General features: G+C 44.2%; 1 protein-coding gene across 1 annotated transcript in view; it reads right to left on the reverse strand.

Annotated features, from left to right (window-relative positions):
• Positions 1-6,114, reverse strand: part of LOC309639815 (arylacetamide deacetylase-like 3) — a 29,701-nt gene extending 23,587 nt beyond the window's left edge. The window contains 1 exon segment of the mRNA XM_082417576.1: positions 5,441-6,114. Coding sequence (XP_082273702.1) covers positions 5,441-5,540 — 100 coding nt within the window. The 5' untranslated portion in view covers positions 5,541-6,114.
• Between the last annotated feature and the right edge of the window lie 11,111 nt (positions 6,115-17,225).

Genomic DNA, 17,225 nt, shown 5'->3' on the forward strand with positions numbered 1-17,225 from the left:
TAAAAGCTATCCAGGTGGAATCAATATCTGAAGGAAGACAAGACTTTTAAAATAATCTGACATCCATTGTAATAGTCATGAACGGGTTCATCAGATTTTTATGAGGAAGTCTAAATCTGGTTTCAATCCACAGGCTTTGGAAAATCCCCAGGAATTTCCCAGTGAAGTTGCCTAGCAATTCCCTGAGTCTGATCATATAAGTTAGTGGGCTGGTCTTTTGGTTGTACTTACAGACCTTTCAGGATATTCGCCATTAGTGGTTTTCATCCAGTGCTTGCCCTGGCCTTCACCAACAAGCATATGAACTAGCTGATATAAGTCAGAGAAACCAGATTGATAGTTTGAATAACTATATTAAATTCCTCAGCAAATCTGTGAGGATCTTTGGTTACTTTGGGAAAATCTTTGACTATGGTTGGAGTTCAGCTTTAATCCTGGGAGTATAAGAAATTAAGGGGTTAGCCTCTGTATCCTTGGAAGGCTTCATTTTAAAGGACAGGCTGTGACGTGGATGGACCTATATGTTGTTATGCAGAGTGAAGTAAGTCAGAAAGAAAAACAAATATCGTATAATATCGCTTATATGTGGGATCTAGAAAAATGGTACAGGTGAACTTATTTGCAAAGCAGAAATAGTCACAGATGTAGAGAACAAACTTATGGTTACCAAAGGGGTAAGGAGGGTGGGATGAATTGGGAGATTGGGATTGATATATATACGCTACTATGTATAAAATAGATAACTAATGAGAACCTACTGTATAGCACAGGAAACTCTACTCAGTGCTGTATGGTGACCTAACTGGGAAGGAAATCTAAAAAAGACTGGATATATGTATATGTATAACTGATTCACTTTGCTGCACAGCAGAAACTAACACAACATTGTAAAGCAGTTATACTCCAATAAAAATTAATTAAAAAAAAAAAGAGTATGCAGTCAAGAAATTTAGAAGAAAAAAGTATCAAAGATGTATGTTTGGCAGTTAATTAATAAAAATATTATGTTACTAACACAACACTGTAAATTAACTATATTTCAATTTAAAAAATAAAAAATAAAAATATTATTTAAAAAAAGGACAGGCTCTGATAAATTCACAGGAAAATGGAATGGGAAGAGTTTCAGAGAAAAAGAAGGGCTGGCTGAGAGAATTAGTAATGGGAGCTGAGGGTATAGAGGAGATGTAGGCAGCATAGAAGGGAAGGAGGAAGACGGTGCTGGAGGTGTGGCCTGAGATTTAAAAGCCAATGAAATGGAGCCTGAGACTTTAGAAGCCATTTATCTTTCTTTAATGGTTTGTTTGCCTCAGTTAATCTTAAAATCTAATTTTGCAGAGAGGCAATTTTGGGTTTTGATAACATATGGAATCCTCAAAATACCAACTGAAATAGGCATTCCATTCAGTTTTGGAAATTTTAGAGCTATGGTAGTCCAATTCAGTTTTTATTTTTAAGATCTTTTTTAATGTGGACCATTTTTAAGGTCTTTATTGAACTTGTTACAATATTGCTTCTGTTTTATGTTTTGGTTTTTTGGCTGTGAGGCATGTGGGATCTTAGCTCCCCGACCAGGGATTGAACCCACATGCCCTGCATTGGAAGGCGAAGTCTTAACCACTGGGCCACCAGGGAAGTCCCCAATTCAGTTTTAAGAACAGTAATTTCGAGGTTTTCACAACTTTCCCATAATAGCCATTGATAGTCTAAATTGCCTTTGGCTAGGTCAGTCCATTTAGTTAGAAATTTGAATGAGGAAGGATGGTGGTTATTAAATATATAATAGGCTAGAGTACCTGTAGGGAGGGTACCCTCAAAATATGTAGATAACTGGGATCCCATTTCTCAGAAGACTTTCTCTAGAGAAAGAGAATAATTTTCAAACAGCATAAATAGCTTACATCTCAAAACAGTTTAAACAACTCAAATAAGAGAAATAGTGTGCAACTCCAGCAGCTCAAATACCTCAAACAAACTGTAAGCTTAATACCAGCCAGTTCTAAGGGAACAACGTGGTCCTTGAGGAGCCAGGCTGAAGGTTTCTAAGCCCAGTTCCCACAGACCAGCTCCTATTCCAAAGGAATGGGCCCAAGGCTGAACCAGCACAGTTCCAATGAAACAGCCCCTGTTCCTGCAGGAATGGGTCAAAGACTAGCCAGCTCCAATGAAACAGTCTGATTTCAAAATCAGACCAAAATGCCAAACCAGTACTTGCATACAGAACAAGACCTTAACCAGAAAAGACATAATCTTAAAATAGATCTCGAATTAAACCTGGAGAGCTTCCAAACACAAAGAGGGCAGAAGCTCAGATTCAGGAGAAAGAGGAGCATTCCAACTCCAAGGTTGGTGAGAAAAGCAGAGAGCAACAATGGGCTCAGTGTGGGTACTGCACCAGTTTACCCACCAGCCCTGGAATCATCAGGGGTATTCTCTGGATCCCCGTACTGGCCACCAAACTATTGACCAAAATAATAGACTGCCAGTTATTTCTGCAGCAAAAGTGGGTTTATTCAGGATCAGCAAAGAATTGCAACTCAGGGTCTGCAACCACGGTGAGCCATGAGCAAAACTCCACACAACAAGGGAAGGAGAACTCAAAATTTTAGAGCAGGGAAAAGGAAGTTGGGAGGGCTATAGTAAACAAAGAGTCTATGGCTTGTTGCCAGGAAAGAAAAGCACTCCTTCTTCTTATTGGGCTCTACTATCATCACAGGGTGTGAGAGCTTCCCCTTCTGGTCTCCTGACTCTATTTAATTGAGGTTTCTGTGTATTCATTTTTTTCACAAGGGTAATATAGACAACTCGTTCTCTTGCTGCTTTGGTTGTGTGTATTGTTGGTTACAGGTGCTGGTGGAAATGAGAGGGGATGGAATTGCAAAAAGTCTGGAGAAAACACACATGAAATCTGTGTGAAGTTTATTTCTTTGAAACCATCTTGGACTCCAGTCTCTTCAGATTCTACAGCCTCTGTCTCCACTATGTTATCCCAGGTCCCAAAGAGCGCTTGACTGCTGGGTAGGGAGAGTTCCAGAAACAGAAACACTATTAATTCTATTTTTATGGATGAAAAAACAGAAGCTGCAATTAATTAAGCAATTTGCCCACATTCAGTGGCAGACAGAGCTGGGGTTCTAATTCAATTCAACTCAAATCCAATTTTGTTTAAATCCAAGTCTATTCAAATCTGACTCCAAGGCCAAGTTCATCCCTTGTCAACAAACCACCACAGTCCACATATCACAAAGGTTATAGCAACCCCCGAGTATCTCTCCCTTTGCGTCTCTTGACCCACTCACACTGTAATGATTTCCAATCATATGGTTCTTGAAAATACCTGAAGCTGCATTCCTGAGAGACAGACGGGGCAAAAATTCTTACTCATTGTAAAGATGGGAAAGCAGAAGCCTGAGGTAATGGGTGCTTGCTTTATTACTTAAGAATATTCAATTCTAATCCTAAAAAGAAAGAAAGAAAAACAGGCTGAATGAAACTCATAATAAGTGTTAAGCATAGAAGTAAAGTAAGCTGGTAGCTCAAGACATAGACAAAACGCATAGGAAGTGTCAAATACAGATCATGAATAAACAGGGAGTTTGGAGACACGGAAAGAAATTATAGTAATCAAGACAGTATGGTACTGGCACAAAAACAGAAATATAGATCAATGGAACAGGATAGAAACCCCAGAGATAAACCCACGCACATATGGTCACCTTATTTTTGATAAAGGAGGCAAGAATATACAATGGAGAAAAGACAGCCTCTTCAGTAAGTGGTGCTGGGAACACTGGACAGCTACATGTAAAAGAATGAAATTAGAACACTCCCTAACACCATACACAAAAATAAACTCAAAATGGATTAAAGACCTAAATGCAGGCCAGACACTATAAAACTCTTAGAGGAAAACAGAGGCAGAACACTCTATGACATAAATCACACCAAGATCCTTTTTGACCCACCTCCTAGAGAAATGGAAATAAAAACAAAAATAAACAAATGGGACCTAATGAAACTTAAAAGCTTTTGCACAGCAAAGGAAACCATAAACAAGACCAAAAGACAACCATCAGAATGGGAGAAAATATTTGCAAATGAAGCAACTGACAAAGGATTAATCTCCAAAATATCCAAGCAGCTCATGCAGCTCAATATCAAAAAAACAAACAACCCAATCCAAAAATGGGCAAAAGACCTAAAAAGACATTTCTCCAAAGAAGATGTACAGATTGCCAACAAACACATGAAAGAATGCTCAACATCACTAATCATTAGAGAAATGCAAATCAAAACTACAATGAAGTATCACCTCACACCGGTCAGAATGGCCATCATCAAAAAAATCTACAAACAATAAACGCTGGAGAGGGTGTGAAGAAAAGGGAACCCTCTTGCACTGTTGGTGGGAATGTAAATTGATACAGCCACTATGGAGAATAGTATGGAGGTTCCTTAAAAAACTAAAAATAGAACTACCATATGATCCAGCAACCCCACTACTGGGCATATACCCTGAGAAAACCGTAATTCAAAAAGAGTCATGTACCACAATGTTCATTGCAGCTCTGTTTACAATAGCCAGGACATGGAAGCAACCTAAGTGTCCATTGACAGATTAATGGATAAAGAAGATGTGGCACATATATACAATGGAATATTACTCAGCCATAAAAAGAAACGAGATTGAGTTATTTGTAGTGAGGTGGATGGACCTAGAGTCTGTCATACAGAGTGAAGTAAGTCAGAAAGAGAAAAACAAATACCGTGTGCTAACACATATATATGGAATTTAAAAAAAAAAAAAAGGTTCTGAAGAACCTAGGCGCAGGACAGGAATAAAGACACAGATGTAGAGAATGGACTTGAAGACACGGGGACGGGGAAGGGTAAGCTGGGACGATGTGAGAGAGTGGCATGGACTTATATATACTACCAAATGTAAAATAGCTAGCTAGTGGGAAGCAGCCGCATAGCACAGGGAGATAAGCTGGGTGTTCTGTGACCACTTAGAGAGGTGGGATAGGGAGGGTGGGAGGGAGACACAAGAGGGAGGAAATATGGGGATATATGTATATGTATAGCTGATTCACTTTGTTATAAAGCAGAAACTAACACATCATTGTAAAGCAATTATACTCCAATAAAGATGTTAAAATAAAAGAAAGAAATTATATCATGCATTAAGATATACAGTAAGATATTAACAGCACACCATATTAAAAATAGAGTATTTATGAAACAATATTTGGTGAAACAAACAGAGTACCACTTATAGAAAGAAAGTGATGGAAAGATTAAGTCAGAAGTCATGAGCGTGCCATGTGTGCACTGATAGCCATGTCATCCTAAATTGGCCAACCATTGGTAACACCCAGTATGGCCCCATTCTGGCCCTAGACATCGTCTCCCAAAGAATGCAGATAAAATTCACAGATACCCAGCAGGCTAATAGGTGAACCGCTGCTGTGGCCAGGTGTACCTGCTCCAGTGTCTCTCTGATGAAGTAAGCATGTGTGTTGGTTCCAGACACCCTCCATCTGTTGGAACCCCTCTGGTCCTCTTAAACACACCAACAGAGGGGAAGGTGCATGCAACAGAGGAGAGAGGACATGTCAATATTGCCTAATCCTATATGGAGCAGGTATGAACCTTCCACCCCCTGGCACCTTACTTTACATGGTCTAATTTCCTCATCACTTTTCCCCTTGCTTCTTGCTGTTTTTTAAATGGACTTAAGCCTTGTGATTAGACCATCTTAATTTGGTCTGTGAGCCTTTCTGTTCAGTGACCTTCAGAATACCTTGCCTGGTAGTATTTGGGGCTACTATTGCATCAGTGTAATAACCCACAGCACACATGGCTGATCTTGAACAAAACTGTGAATTAGAAACTTATCTATGACCTTTTGCCTTCTTTGTTATGCTTGTATGCTGCCCCATAGTCACCTGGATTCCCTCCATCAAAATTGGCTCCTTCCTCAGGTGATGAAATTTTCTTTCCTCTATACACTGTCTCATTTGCCAAAATTTGTCTGCTTTGTGTCTCATTTCATCTATCATCGTGCCGCTATTACCACCAGTTTGAGGTTGAAGAGTCAACCTTCAAAACACGTGCTTCTTAGAAATTTAAACCTATTGTTTTGAGTATGCTGCCACCAAGTGGCAGTCAAACCTCAAGCGTGGCTATGTCTATTCTTTCCATCCATGAAGGAGTGAAAAGAGGGAGATGACCGGGGATCTAAGCGTAGAGCACAGGGATTCTTGGCCAGTATGTGATTAGATGGTTGTAGAGAAAGTAGTTGCAGTGAAAACCCAAAGACAAGGACCTAAGACTTAAACAGAAAAGAATTTTGCTCTTCCATGAGTAGAAATGGAACTGAATGCCACTAGCTTCACCTTGTCCTGGTGATAGATGCTTTTGGTGACTATAAACCATGAGTTCAAGGGAGAGGCTCAGTGGATAGACCTCCTCTCTCTACCTCAACCAGACAACTCTGCTTTTCTCTGTTTTATACATCAGGGTGCCATATACATTTTCACTGATTTAAAAGATGCTATAATTTTAAAAGGAACTGTTACTATGTTTCAAATCCCTCTCAGAAGTTGTCTTTCCATACTTGAGTTATTATTATAATTATTAAAATTATAAATACTAGCTTATCCCTGTTGACCCAACTCTATGGAGGGTGGTCTGCTGGACAGGGAGGAGGGAAGGACAAGACTTTGGAGGCTGGAAAGGAAGGAGAGGACACGGAAGACCCCTAACAACAACAACAGAAAAGCGCTAGAAGGAGGAACTAAGAGTAAGGACCAGGACCATAGAAGGTCCTGCACTCTTCCATCTGAATAAACAGAGAGAGAGAGACCCTGGCACACCTAAAACTCCCTGGATCTTGTCTGGTTTCACTAATATAAACACAATAAAGATCCTAATGAATTCAAGGGCAAGTCCAAGTTTAACGACGATGTCAGTTGATGACTCTGACACTTAACTGAATATGTACAATGTTAGGCATTCCTTTCTCATCCTAAACTAGACTCCCAGAACCAACCATCTACCTCCCATGGTAGAAGTCTAGTGATCAGGGCCAACAAATTGCATGTTTCTGGCTCAAATAATGACTTAACAGAGGTGTCTTTCTTCAAAGGAAACAGGCAAGGAGAAACGTCAGAAGAACTGTTTGACTTGAACAAAAGAAGAGGACTGACTGGCCCCAAGTCAGAGGACTGGGGATGGCTGCAAAATGTACCCCAAAGGGCTGGGTGAGCCCCAGGCAAGCTGGCCAAAACCTAGGAGGAAACAAGCATGTCCAAGTTAATGAAGTCGTAGGTTTGGGGAAGCAAATGTCTTCATGAAACTAGGTGTTGTCACGTAAGAAAAGAAAACTCAACTCCCGGGAATTCCCTGGTGGTCCAGTGGTTAGGACCCAGAACTTCCACTGTAGGGGACCTGGGTTCAATCCCTGGTCAGGTAACTAAAATCCCACAAGCTTCACGGCATGACCAAAAGAAAAAAGAAAAGAAAAGTCAACTCCTGGGACAACATTTGTAAAGGATTTGTGGTTAGGGTCATTTGTAGCCACTGACTGCAAATCAGAACCATTGCCATGTATCCCATATCACATAAGAGTCTGGTGGAGGAGACACCTCCAGACGCTCAATGTCCACACCCAAAGCTTGAGAAGTTATCCCAGACTTGGGATGGCTGCGCGTGCACCAACTGTGCAGGAACCTACTAGGATGGGAACCCTCTCAGAAGCAAGGAGTTTTTGTCTGTTTCATTCACAGGTATATTCCACATGACAGGACAGTATCTGGCAGGTGACAGGTATTCAATAAACATTATTGAGCCAAGTGGATCATTGCCCAGAGCCACCTGCGTTTTACGGTAGAACCAGGACTTGAACCCTGCCCTGCGTGGATAGTGCAGCCAGGATGTTTTCCACTGTGCCACGTCTCAGTAAGGATTAGTCAGCAAAGATGTTCTACCTCTGCATGCCTGTTACTTCAATGGATACCACTGATTGCTTTGCTTATATTCCTTGGAGGATTATTAGCCTGTCTCACCACTGCGGGTTATTTTTTTGAGCAGACATGGGGTTTTGGGGGTGTTTTTTTGTAGGGTTTTTTGGTAATGACTTTTTATACTGATATCCAATGAATACAAAAATAATAACATACAAATTTGATACAAAAAATTCTCACACTGATTTCTTTGCAGAGCCTCCTAATACCGGATCCTAATACTGGATACTGGTGGGGACACCTATCTGTATTCCATTCCCAATGCTTCTGGGTACCAACTCTATCAACTGCTGACTGATCGTTAAAATACATGGGCTTTTATTCTATCCTTTTTTCTTCCTCTAGCCTTTGTTAATTCTATTTTCCTATTTTACTGAATTCATTCCTGGAAGCCAGCTGACACTGTCCCCAGGACCGGCGGGCCCAGCCCCAGTAGCAGTCAATCCTCCCACCATAACGACACAGGCCAATGGACGACAACACTTGCCTGGGCCACCTCCCGTCGAACTCCGCGGCCACCTGCAGGTAGAGCGAGGACCCGAGCACCAGCGCCAGGAGGAAATCCATGTTGGGCGGCGGTTCAGCTGCGCGCGGGGAGCAGGTTGGGGGTGCTGGGCGCGCAGGAGAGGCGCGCTCGGCTCCCCCGAGGAGCTGCGGGAGCCGTGAGCCCCCGGGGCCGCCGCGGCTACCGCTGCCGCTCTCCTAGGACCGCGGCGCCGCGCGCAGCCGGAGCAGGTCTGCGCGCGGTATCCGGAGCCCCTCCACCTCCCTCCCCGAGAGGGGAAGTGCTGCGGGGGAAGCTGCGCCGCCTGCGGGAAGGGGCGGAGCAGCAGGTACGGTTTTATCTATGTGGCTAATCCACCCACCCTCCTTAAAAATCTGGACACAGAGAGTTGCCTCCAGACACCCTGTTGCCTCCGCCCTTGTGAAGGCGCCTCCCCGTGGCCGAAGCGGTGAAGTGCAGAAGGAAAATCCCTGCGCTGAGGGGGCTGCAGAAACTGTGGCTTCTGGTCCTACCTTTGCCACTCATGGCTCTGAGGACCCATAACTCGCCAGATCACAGACGCCTTCCTGGAAAATAAGGGAGTTGGACCAGGCAGTTTCTGAGAACCCCTGATTAACCCCCCATCTGATGCAATGCCATTCACGTGCCCCAGGTTCCCACCCAGGGCTGGCCATCCTGCTCGAAGCCCCGTGCCCCCGATCGAGCTCAGCTTCCTGCTTGCTCCATCTAGCGAATGTTTTCAATTGGAGCTCGTGCTCACAGCAAACCCTTATCAGTCCTTATGTGGTCCCACTCTTGTTTTACTTATTTACTTCCTTTTATTTCTATTCCCCATTTCTATTTCCTCTCCCATAGGCACCTTCCCAAGTATGCTTGATACATGTCTGTGAATATACATGTCTTATAAAACACATTGTATTGTTTGTGTGTTTGCTAATTAACATAAATTTTATGTTGTTTTCATTCTGTTATTTTTTTTAATTCTCACTGAGTTTTTAAGATCTATGTTGCTGTGTCTGCATCTTGTGTGTTCTTTGTAGTTACTGAACAGTATTCCACAATATCAATGCAAGCCATTTTACTCATGGTTTTCCTAGTGATGGAAACAGGTTGTCTCTGTATGCACGCTGATGTATGCCATGTATGTCACAGCACTGGGTGACAGTTTATCGGGAATAACCACGCAGAGGGGTGGTTGGGCCTTCGGGTAGACACATGCTTAACTGACTGAATACTGACGGAGGGCTTTCCTTCCCTGGTGGCGCAGTGATTAGGAATCCGCCTGCCACGGCAGGGGACACGGGTTTGAGCCCTGGTCCAGGAAGATCCCACATGCCGTGGACCAAATAAGCCCGTGCACCACAAGTACTGAGCCCGCAAGCCACAACTACTGAGCCCGCACGCCTAGAGCCCGTGCTCCACAACAAGAGAAGCCACCGCAATGAGAAGCCGGAGCACCGCAACGAAGAGTAGCCCCCACTGGATGTAATTAGAGAAAGCCCACACGCAGCAATGAAGACCCAACGCAGCCAAAAATAAATAAATTAAATAAATAAAAAAAAAGAAAAAAATACTGCCAGAATCTCCCAGACGCCTGCAGCTCCCTAGGCAGCAACAAGCAAAGATTTCTATTTCCCCACATCCTCAGCAGCAATTACCCTCTTTCTCATTCTTGCCCGTCTGATAGATTATAAAGGCACATCTGACTGTTGTTTTAATTTACATTTTTTATTTATAGTGGATTGGAACACTTTTTCATATCCACATAGCAGTTATATTTCCCATTCTGTGAGTTGCCTTTTGACATCATTTACCCATTTTTAGGCAAGTGTGTTCTGTCTTTTCTGCTGCGTTTCAGGAATCCCTTGTGTTTTCTGGACATCTCTTGTTACTTTCAGACATCGTATGATTTTTCTCTGAGACTGTCATCTTTCTGATGACTTTTCTATGGTGTCTCTTTTGAGCAGAAATTCTTAAGTTTTGTGTATCCAATCCATACTGTTTTTCACCCCGTGGTTTATGCTTTTTGTATGTTATTTAAGTTGCTTGCCAATTCTATGCCATAGAAATATCTTTCTACATTTTCTTCTGGTAGATTTATAGTTTTACCTCTCCTGCTTTGGTTCTGAGGCCATCTGGATTCCACCTCTATACAAAGTGTCTGTAGTGTAAGGTGCTAGCCAACCTTTATTTCTCCCCTTGTCTTGAATGAGATGTCACAACACCATCTCCTAAACAATCCATCTTTTCCTCACTGATTTGGGGTATCACCAATCACCTATCAAGTCTGTTTCTGAGACCTTTATTCTGCCCTGTGGGCCTATTTGTCAGTTCCTGTGTTGGCATCATGCTGCTTGTATGACTATGTCTTTGCATTGTAGTATGTTGTTACTACCAGGTAGGAAAAATCCCTCCTCTTTACTCTTTTTTTTCTGAATTGACCTAACTATTCCTTCCTAATTTCCTCCTTTTCTTGATGATTTGGTCTGCTGCGGTTGACTCCAGGGTATGGAGGTCAGTTCAACTCAGCATGAAACCCAAACAGGAAGATCTGAGCCCCCTCCTCGCTGCCATGCATTCCTTGCCCATCAGCATCTCACCCACTGCACTCTGTCTCTTACCCAATTGACAGAAGTAGAGAGTCACGCTCCTTAGTAACCACATAGCTCATGTAAACTCTGGAAAACAAAGGATAATCAATAGACTCAGTCCGGTTTTACTCAGTCCTATATCCCAGAGCCAGGACAGTATCTGACATACCACAGACACCCCATAAATATTTGTATGGTTGAAAAGAGGGCAAAAATAAATGGTATCATTCTCATGTCAAAGCTTATATTTATTGTCTACCTTTGAGCTTTCTGCATAAGCATCTGAGCAGAACCTGATCTAGGCTTTCTCTTACAGAGGACATTTTACAACTTCAATGGACTCCACTGCATTCATTAATGAGAGTGTAGAATTAATGTCAGACCTACGATGGTTATAATACGGATTGATGGGGAACCAGCGCCTGGTAAAGGGAAAAGGTACTACTCGTAAGATGCAACCCTTTGCTGGAGTTGCTTGGAGCTTGGTTGTTAAAATAAAGGTTAAAAAGCTGATGAGAATTTCAAAGAAACTATGCTAATTGCTGGTAGGGACAGAGGAAAGAAAGATCCAAAAGCCAAGATCATCAAATGCTGACTCTGTTCAGCAAGTCCAGGTTTTTATAGCTGAACGTTTAAAGCTATATGTTTCTGAAGACCTCTATCGTTAGATGTTCCAGAGTGGCTGTACCGTTTTACATTTCCACCAGCAATGAATGATCCAGTTTCTCTGCATCCTTGCCAACATTTGATTTTATCACTATTTTTTATTTTAACCAAGCTGATGGAAGTACAGTGATATCTCATTGTGATTTCCTATGTGTTTCTGATCATTTAAAAGCTATAACAAAATAACTTAAGAGGGACTTCCCTGGTGGCGCAGTGGTTAAGAATCTGCCTGCCAAAGAGGGGACACAGGTTCGTGCCCTGGTCCGGGAAGATCCCACATGCCATGGAGCAACTAGGCCTGCGGGCCACAACTACTGAACCTGTGCTCTAGAGCCCATGAGCCACAACTACTGAGCCCACGTGCCACAACTACTGAGCTTGCACACCTAGAGCCTGTGCTCTGCAGCAAGAGAAGCCATCGCAACGAGAAGCCCATGCACCGCAACGAAGAGTAGCCCCCGCTCGCCGCAACTAGGGAAAGCCCGCGTGCAGCAACGAAGACCCAATGCAGCCAAAAATAAATACATTTATTTATAAAAAATAAATAAATAACTTAAGAGATGCATGAACTGTATAGTACATATCACCCCAGCAGGACACGGGAAAATAATTCCACTATTACACACATTAACATTTCTGCAGCAAACCTATGAACATCACATAAGTGAATAAATAAGGGCAGTAAGTATCCTCATCCCAATTTAAATCTGAATATGCGAACAAATGAGCTCAGGTCAAATATGACTGCCAAACAAGTTGTGAAAAACTTCTCAGCTTTCCCAACTGTCTGGATATTGGAGCTGCAGATAAGGAATTTTGGACCTGTTGATAAATATATAATTCTAGATGGCCTAATTCCATTAAGGCATCACTGGAACTGAATCAATGGACAGTAAAGAGGATAAGCTGGGAGAAGATGCTGCTCATTCATTCTCTTATTCGTCCACTAGACAAATACTTACTGAGCACCTACTATGTGCCAGCAAATGAGACTCTTCCTATACGAAGCTGAGTAAGGGAAGCACCTCTGGAAAACCCCACCCCGTCCAGAGTAGAAGAGGTTGCCTCGCTGGGACTGGGGGACACGACCTTGGGTGACAACAGCCTCATGGGTGTAGTTCAGGGTCCTTCTTTATTCTCATGCTGTCATGTACAAAATGGACAAGTCTGGGCATGGAGCAAATTCCCAACTTCTCTAAACTATGTCCCTGTTTGAAAGAGGGACAGAGAGAGAGACCATCGATTGGTTGCAGGATGAAGTGATTCTTTTCACGCAGATGGCGCTGCCTGTTTCAGATGAGGTTATGCACAGGTACAGCTGCCGTTTTGGGTGCGCTCTCAGTTGGTTTTCCCCTCTCACAGGTGATTATCCTAAAGCTAGGATAATCTTTATCCTAAAGCTTTATCCTAAAGCTCTAAGAAGTAAGGTGGATGTGAACAAGGAGAAGGGGGTGATTCCTCCTTATTGGATAGAATTTCCTCTTGGCCTCCATACAAAACCCCCTTGGCCCATTTAGCCTATGCTGGCTCTTAATTCTAACTATCCAGGACATCATTTCCAAGGTGGTTTGGTGTCTTCGTTTATTTCTTTATCTGTTCATTCAACAAACGTTTGTGGGAGGCCATTGCTTTTCTAGGTCCATAGCCACATTATGACTTTCATGGACCCTCGGTACTTCGGCCTTCACAGGCCCCTTCCTGCACACACAGTGCATAGCACAGCCCAGTGGCTGACCCAGAATTTGCCCTTGATTTAGGCCCCTTGTAGAATAGACTTTGCAGATGGAAAGACCTATGTTCAACTCTCACCACCGCCTGAAGCCGTGTGGCTGTAGCTAAATGAATGACACGCTTCATCAACAAAGGGAATAATCAGTGTCTTGAAGGGTTTCTAAGGGGAGTAAATAGATTTATTTATGGAAAGTCCAACTGAATGCACTCTGCAAAGGCTCGTTGCCTCTCCCATGATTTCTTGAACATCTACCATGTGCCTGGCAGGCACTCAGCACACACTCTCTAAATGTGACAGAGGCAATGCCCAAGGCTACAAGTCCGCAGGGAAGCCCCAGGTAACGGGATTCCTGAAGGTGGAAAAGGTGTGACTGGGACCTGGTGGCCACAAATGCCCCACGGAAATCCGTTTATTTGCTCTATTACCAGCCGTGTCCGGGACTGAATGAAGGCACTCACTGGGTTATTCTGCGGAACCCTCTGCCCAAAGGCAATGCACAGCGAGTTGATGCAAGTTGGCATATATATACCTGTGAACTGTCCACGTGTCTTCCCATCTCACTCAAGGAAACACCAAAGGCCTTAGAATATCCTCAGGGTCCTACACCATTCCCCACCCTCTCACCATTCCCTCCCTGTCCCCTGCCCACTCTGTCCTAGCCACACTGGCATCCTGGCTGTTCCCCCCACACACGTGCCTTCTGGACCACTCTTCCCCCAGGATACGCATGTGCTTCACCCCCTCACCTCCTCCAGCGGTTACTGCCACCCCTCCTCGAGGCCGTCCCAGGCCAGGTATCTCCATCCCCCTGCCTGCCTTTTCTTTTCCACAGCACGCTGCCCCACCAGCACACAGTCTCTTTCAGTGGGCTGCCGAGTGCATTCATTGGCTGTCCGTCTACCACTAGCAGGTAAGCTCCACGCAAGACTCGTGTCCTTTTCATTCACCACTGGGTCCCCATCACCTTGAACAGGGTCTGGCCCAGAGTATGGGCCTTATACATATCTGTTAAATAATGTAAAACTCAACTGCCCTACAGTCATATCCTGGAAACTTTGTGAGGACTGCATTTAGCACTGACCTTGGCTCAGAGAATATGCAACTTTATTTTTATTAAAAAATACTGGGGAAATGGTCCATGTTTTCACTTTCTTTCTCAGGTTGTCCTGAGGACAGAGGATTTCCTGAGCCTTGTCCCAGGATTGGGCTGGCAAGGCCTCGGCCTTCCTGGCACTTATTTCCAGATTACCCTTCCCTGTGCCCTACATTTAGCAGAGTGCCCTGCAAAGAACAGGTGCCTGATCAATGTTTACTGGATAAAAGACTAACGTTCTCTTGTTCCTTGACAGTGAGATGAGGAAAAACTGTCACCTGGAGAAGACTCGGTATAACTCTGTCCCCTGCAGACCCCCAACCTTATAATTTCTGGGGTGGCTCCAGGGCCTGGCTCTCCCCTACAGGCAGAGGCTTTAGCAAATTCAAAGTGTCCCCATGTTAAGTGTCAGATTCATACCTGGAGAGGCCGTGTCCCTGCAGGAGTGGAGCCCTGGCACCTTGTCCCCAGGGGAGGCAGGCTGAACCACCATCCTGGTCAGGAGATGGCCACAGGGGGCCCTTCTGGGTGAAAAGCTTCCCTGGCCCAGCTCCTGGGAGACTGGGGAAACTTACAAAAGTTACATCAGATGCCCTTGGCTCTTTACTCATTTGTAAAATCAGAGATAAGAGAGCCAAGTTCAGCCTGGGTAAAAGGGAGCAAATCCTGAGGTGTGACACATTCACCCACCCCATTCTCACGTCTCCTGTCCCACTGACCTGATCTTCGCAGGTTAAGGAATTGCTTCATAATTACTCCTGTACTAACCAGGTATTTTATTTTCTGTACTCTGATGCTTTGACATCTGGTACATGCTGACCCAGAAGGGACCCGCTGACCCAGAAGGAACACCCCCCCCCCACCAGAGTTAGCCAATTCCTACAGAGAGTAAACACTCCCCTGTGAGTGAGATTTTCAAATGCAAACCAGCCCATCCAGAGCCCACACCCCCCAACTACCTCCTCTATCCAGCTGTCACGCTCTGGGCCACTATCCTCCTGCCCTAAGCACCCCCAGGGCTGGGTGCCAGACAACTAGGGGCAGCCCCTATGCCCCAGAGGCCACTGAAATTATTCAAAGTAGCCAATCCTAAGCCTGCTCACCCGGCCTCACCTGTTCCTTCCCATGGAAACCACGATAAAGGCTCTTGCCCAGCATTCTTCCATCTCCTTCTGCCCTTGACCAACCCCAACGCTTGCTCATGTGGACCAAAAACACTACTTTGGTCCCCCAGTCAAAGTAGGGGCTCACTGTGGTCAGGTGACAGACATGGTCTTGCCTCAAGTCCAACTTTCAGGGGGCCCCATTGGGGCACTTGTATTCCTGAATGTCTGATTGGAATGGGCGTCCTTGGAAACTGACAGAGTCCCCACGCGGGCTCTCTGACCAAAGAGAGGAGGGTCGGGGGTAGGAAGAGCTAATTGGAAGGTCCTGGGTCTTCACCTCTCTACCAAGAGGGTAAACCACATCTCACAGGGAACTGCAGAGAGTACTGCCACCACAAAAGACGTGAAACAAGCACTTACCACACCTCTTATTAAACTCACCAGTTTGGAATATGCAGAAGTCAGACAGATCTTGGAGAATGGATGATCCTAAACTTACTCATGCAGTGACTCCAATTGCAGCTGCTCTCTCAGCTATACTTCTTTATTGAAGCACATCAACACTGCCCCTGGCACTTGGTATGCAGCCACTGCCCTGGATGATGCCTTTTTGTGCATAGCAATTTGTAAGGGATAACAGAGCCATTTGCCTTTATCTGGTAGGGTCAACAGTATACTTTTATAGTCTCTCTTCAGGGTTCTGTCAAATCTACTTTTGCAGGAAAGTATATAGTGTGAAATAGATGATAGATAGATAGATAGATAGATAGATAGATAGATAGATAGATAGATAGATAGATAGACTGATATTGTGGAAGTGTATATAGTGTGCAGAGATCACGATCATGACATTCCATCCAACATCACACTGATCCACTACCTTGATGACATTGTGCTGATTAGACCATCTGGGCACACAGCAGCAAGTACTTTATCTGCTGTATTAGTCAGGGTGCAACCAGGAGACAGAGACAGGGAATCACAGATGTAACGAACAACCACTACTCCTAAGGCAAGATCCAGACCTTACTCTAGAGCCATGGCTATAGCTAACTGGAAGGGGTGCCAAGGAAGCAAATCATGGGAAAGTGCCTTGTTAGTAGCATTCTGCTGTAAAGCTGCCTGAATGGTACCACGGGAGCTGCTGTCCACTTGGTTGTGATGGCTGCTGTGGGAGTCAGGCACTGAAGAAGCCATTCACTGCAGGACCGTGTGCTGGAGAAACTGCTGCAGGAGCCCAGTGCTAGAGAAGCCAAGAACTGCAGGCGTCTGGCCAGAGGAGTACGCTGGAACCAGAAAGAGACCCATCCTTTTTCAATATTCCTCCAGCGCCCTCTACTGACAAACTTTAACATTGTTCCAGATGGCAAAGGAGAAATACGAAAAGGGAGTATCAAGAATTGTGAAATAGGTCTGAGGTTTTATCCTACTCGCAAACTAACAAGTTAGCCTGCCCCCATTTCAAGGATACTGTCAGAAAACGTAGGATACCTTGCTCAGATTCA

Source organism: Balaenoptera physalus (assembly GCF_965194825.1).
Source record: "Balaenoptera physalus genome assembly, chromosome: 1".
In the NCBI taxonomy this organism is placed as follows: Eukaryota; Metazoa; Chordata; class Mammalia; order Artiodactyla; family Balaenopteridae; genus Balaenoptera; species Balaenoptera physalus.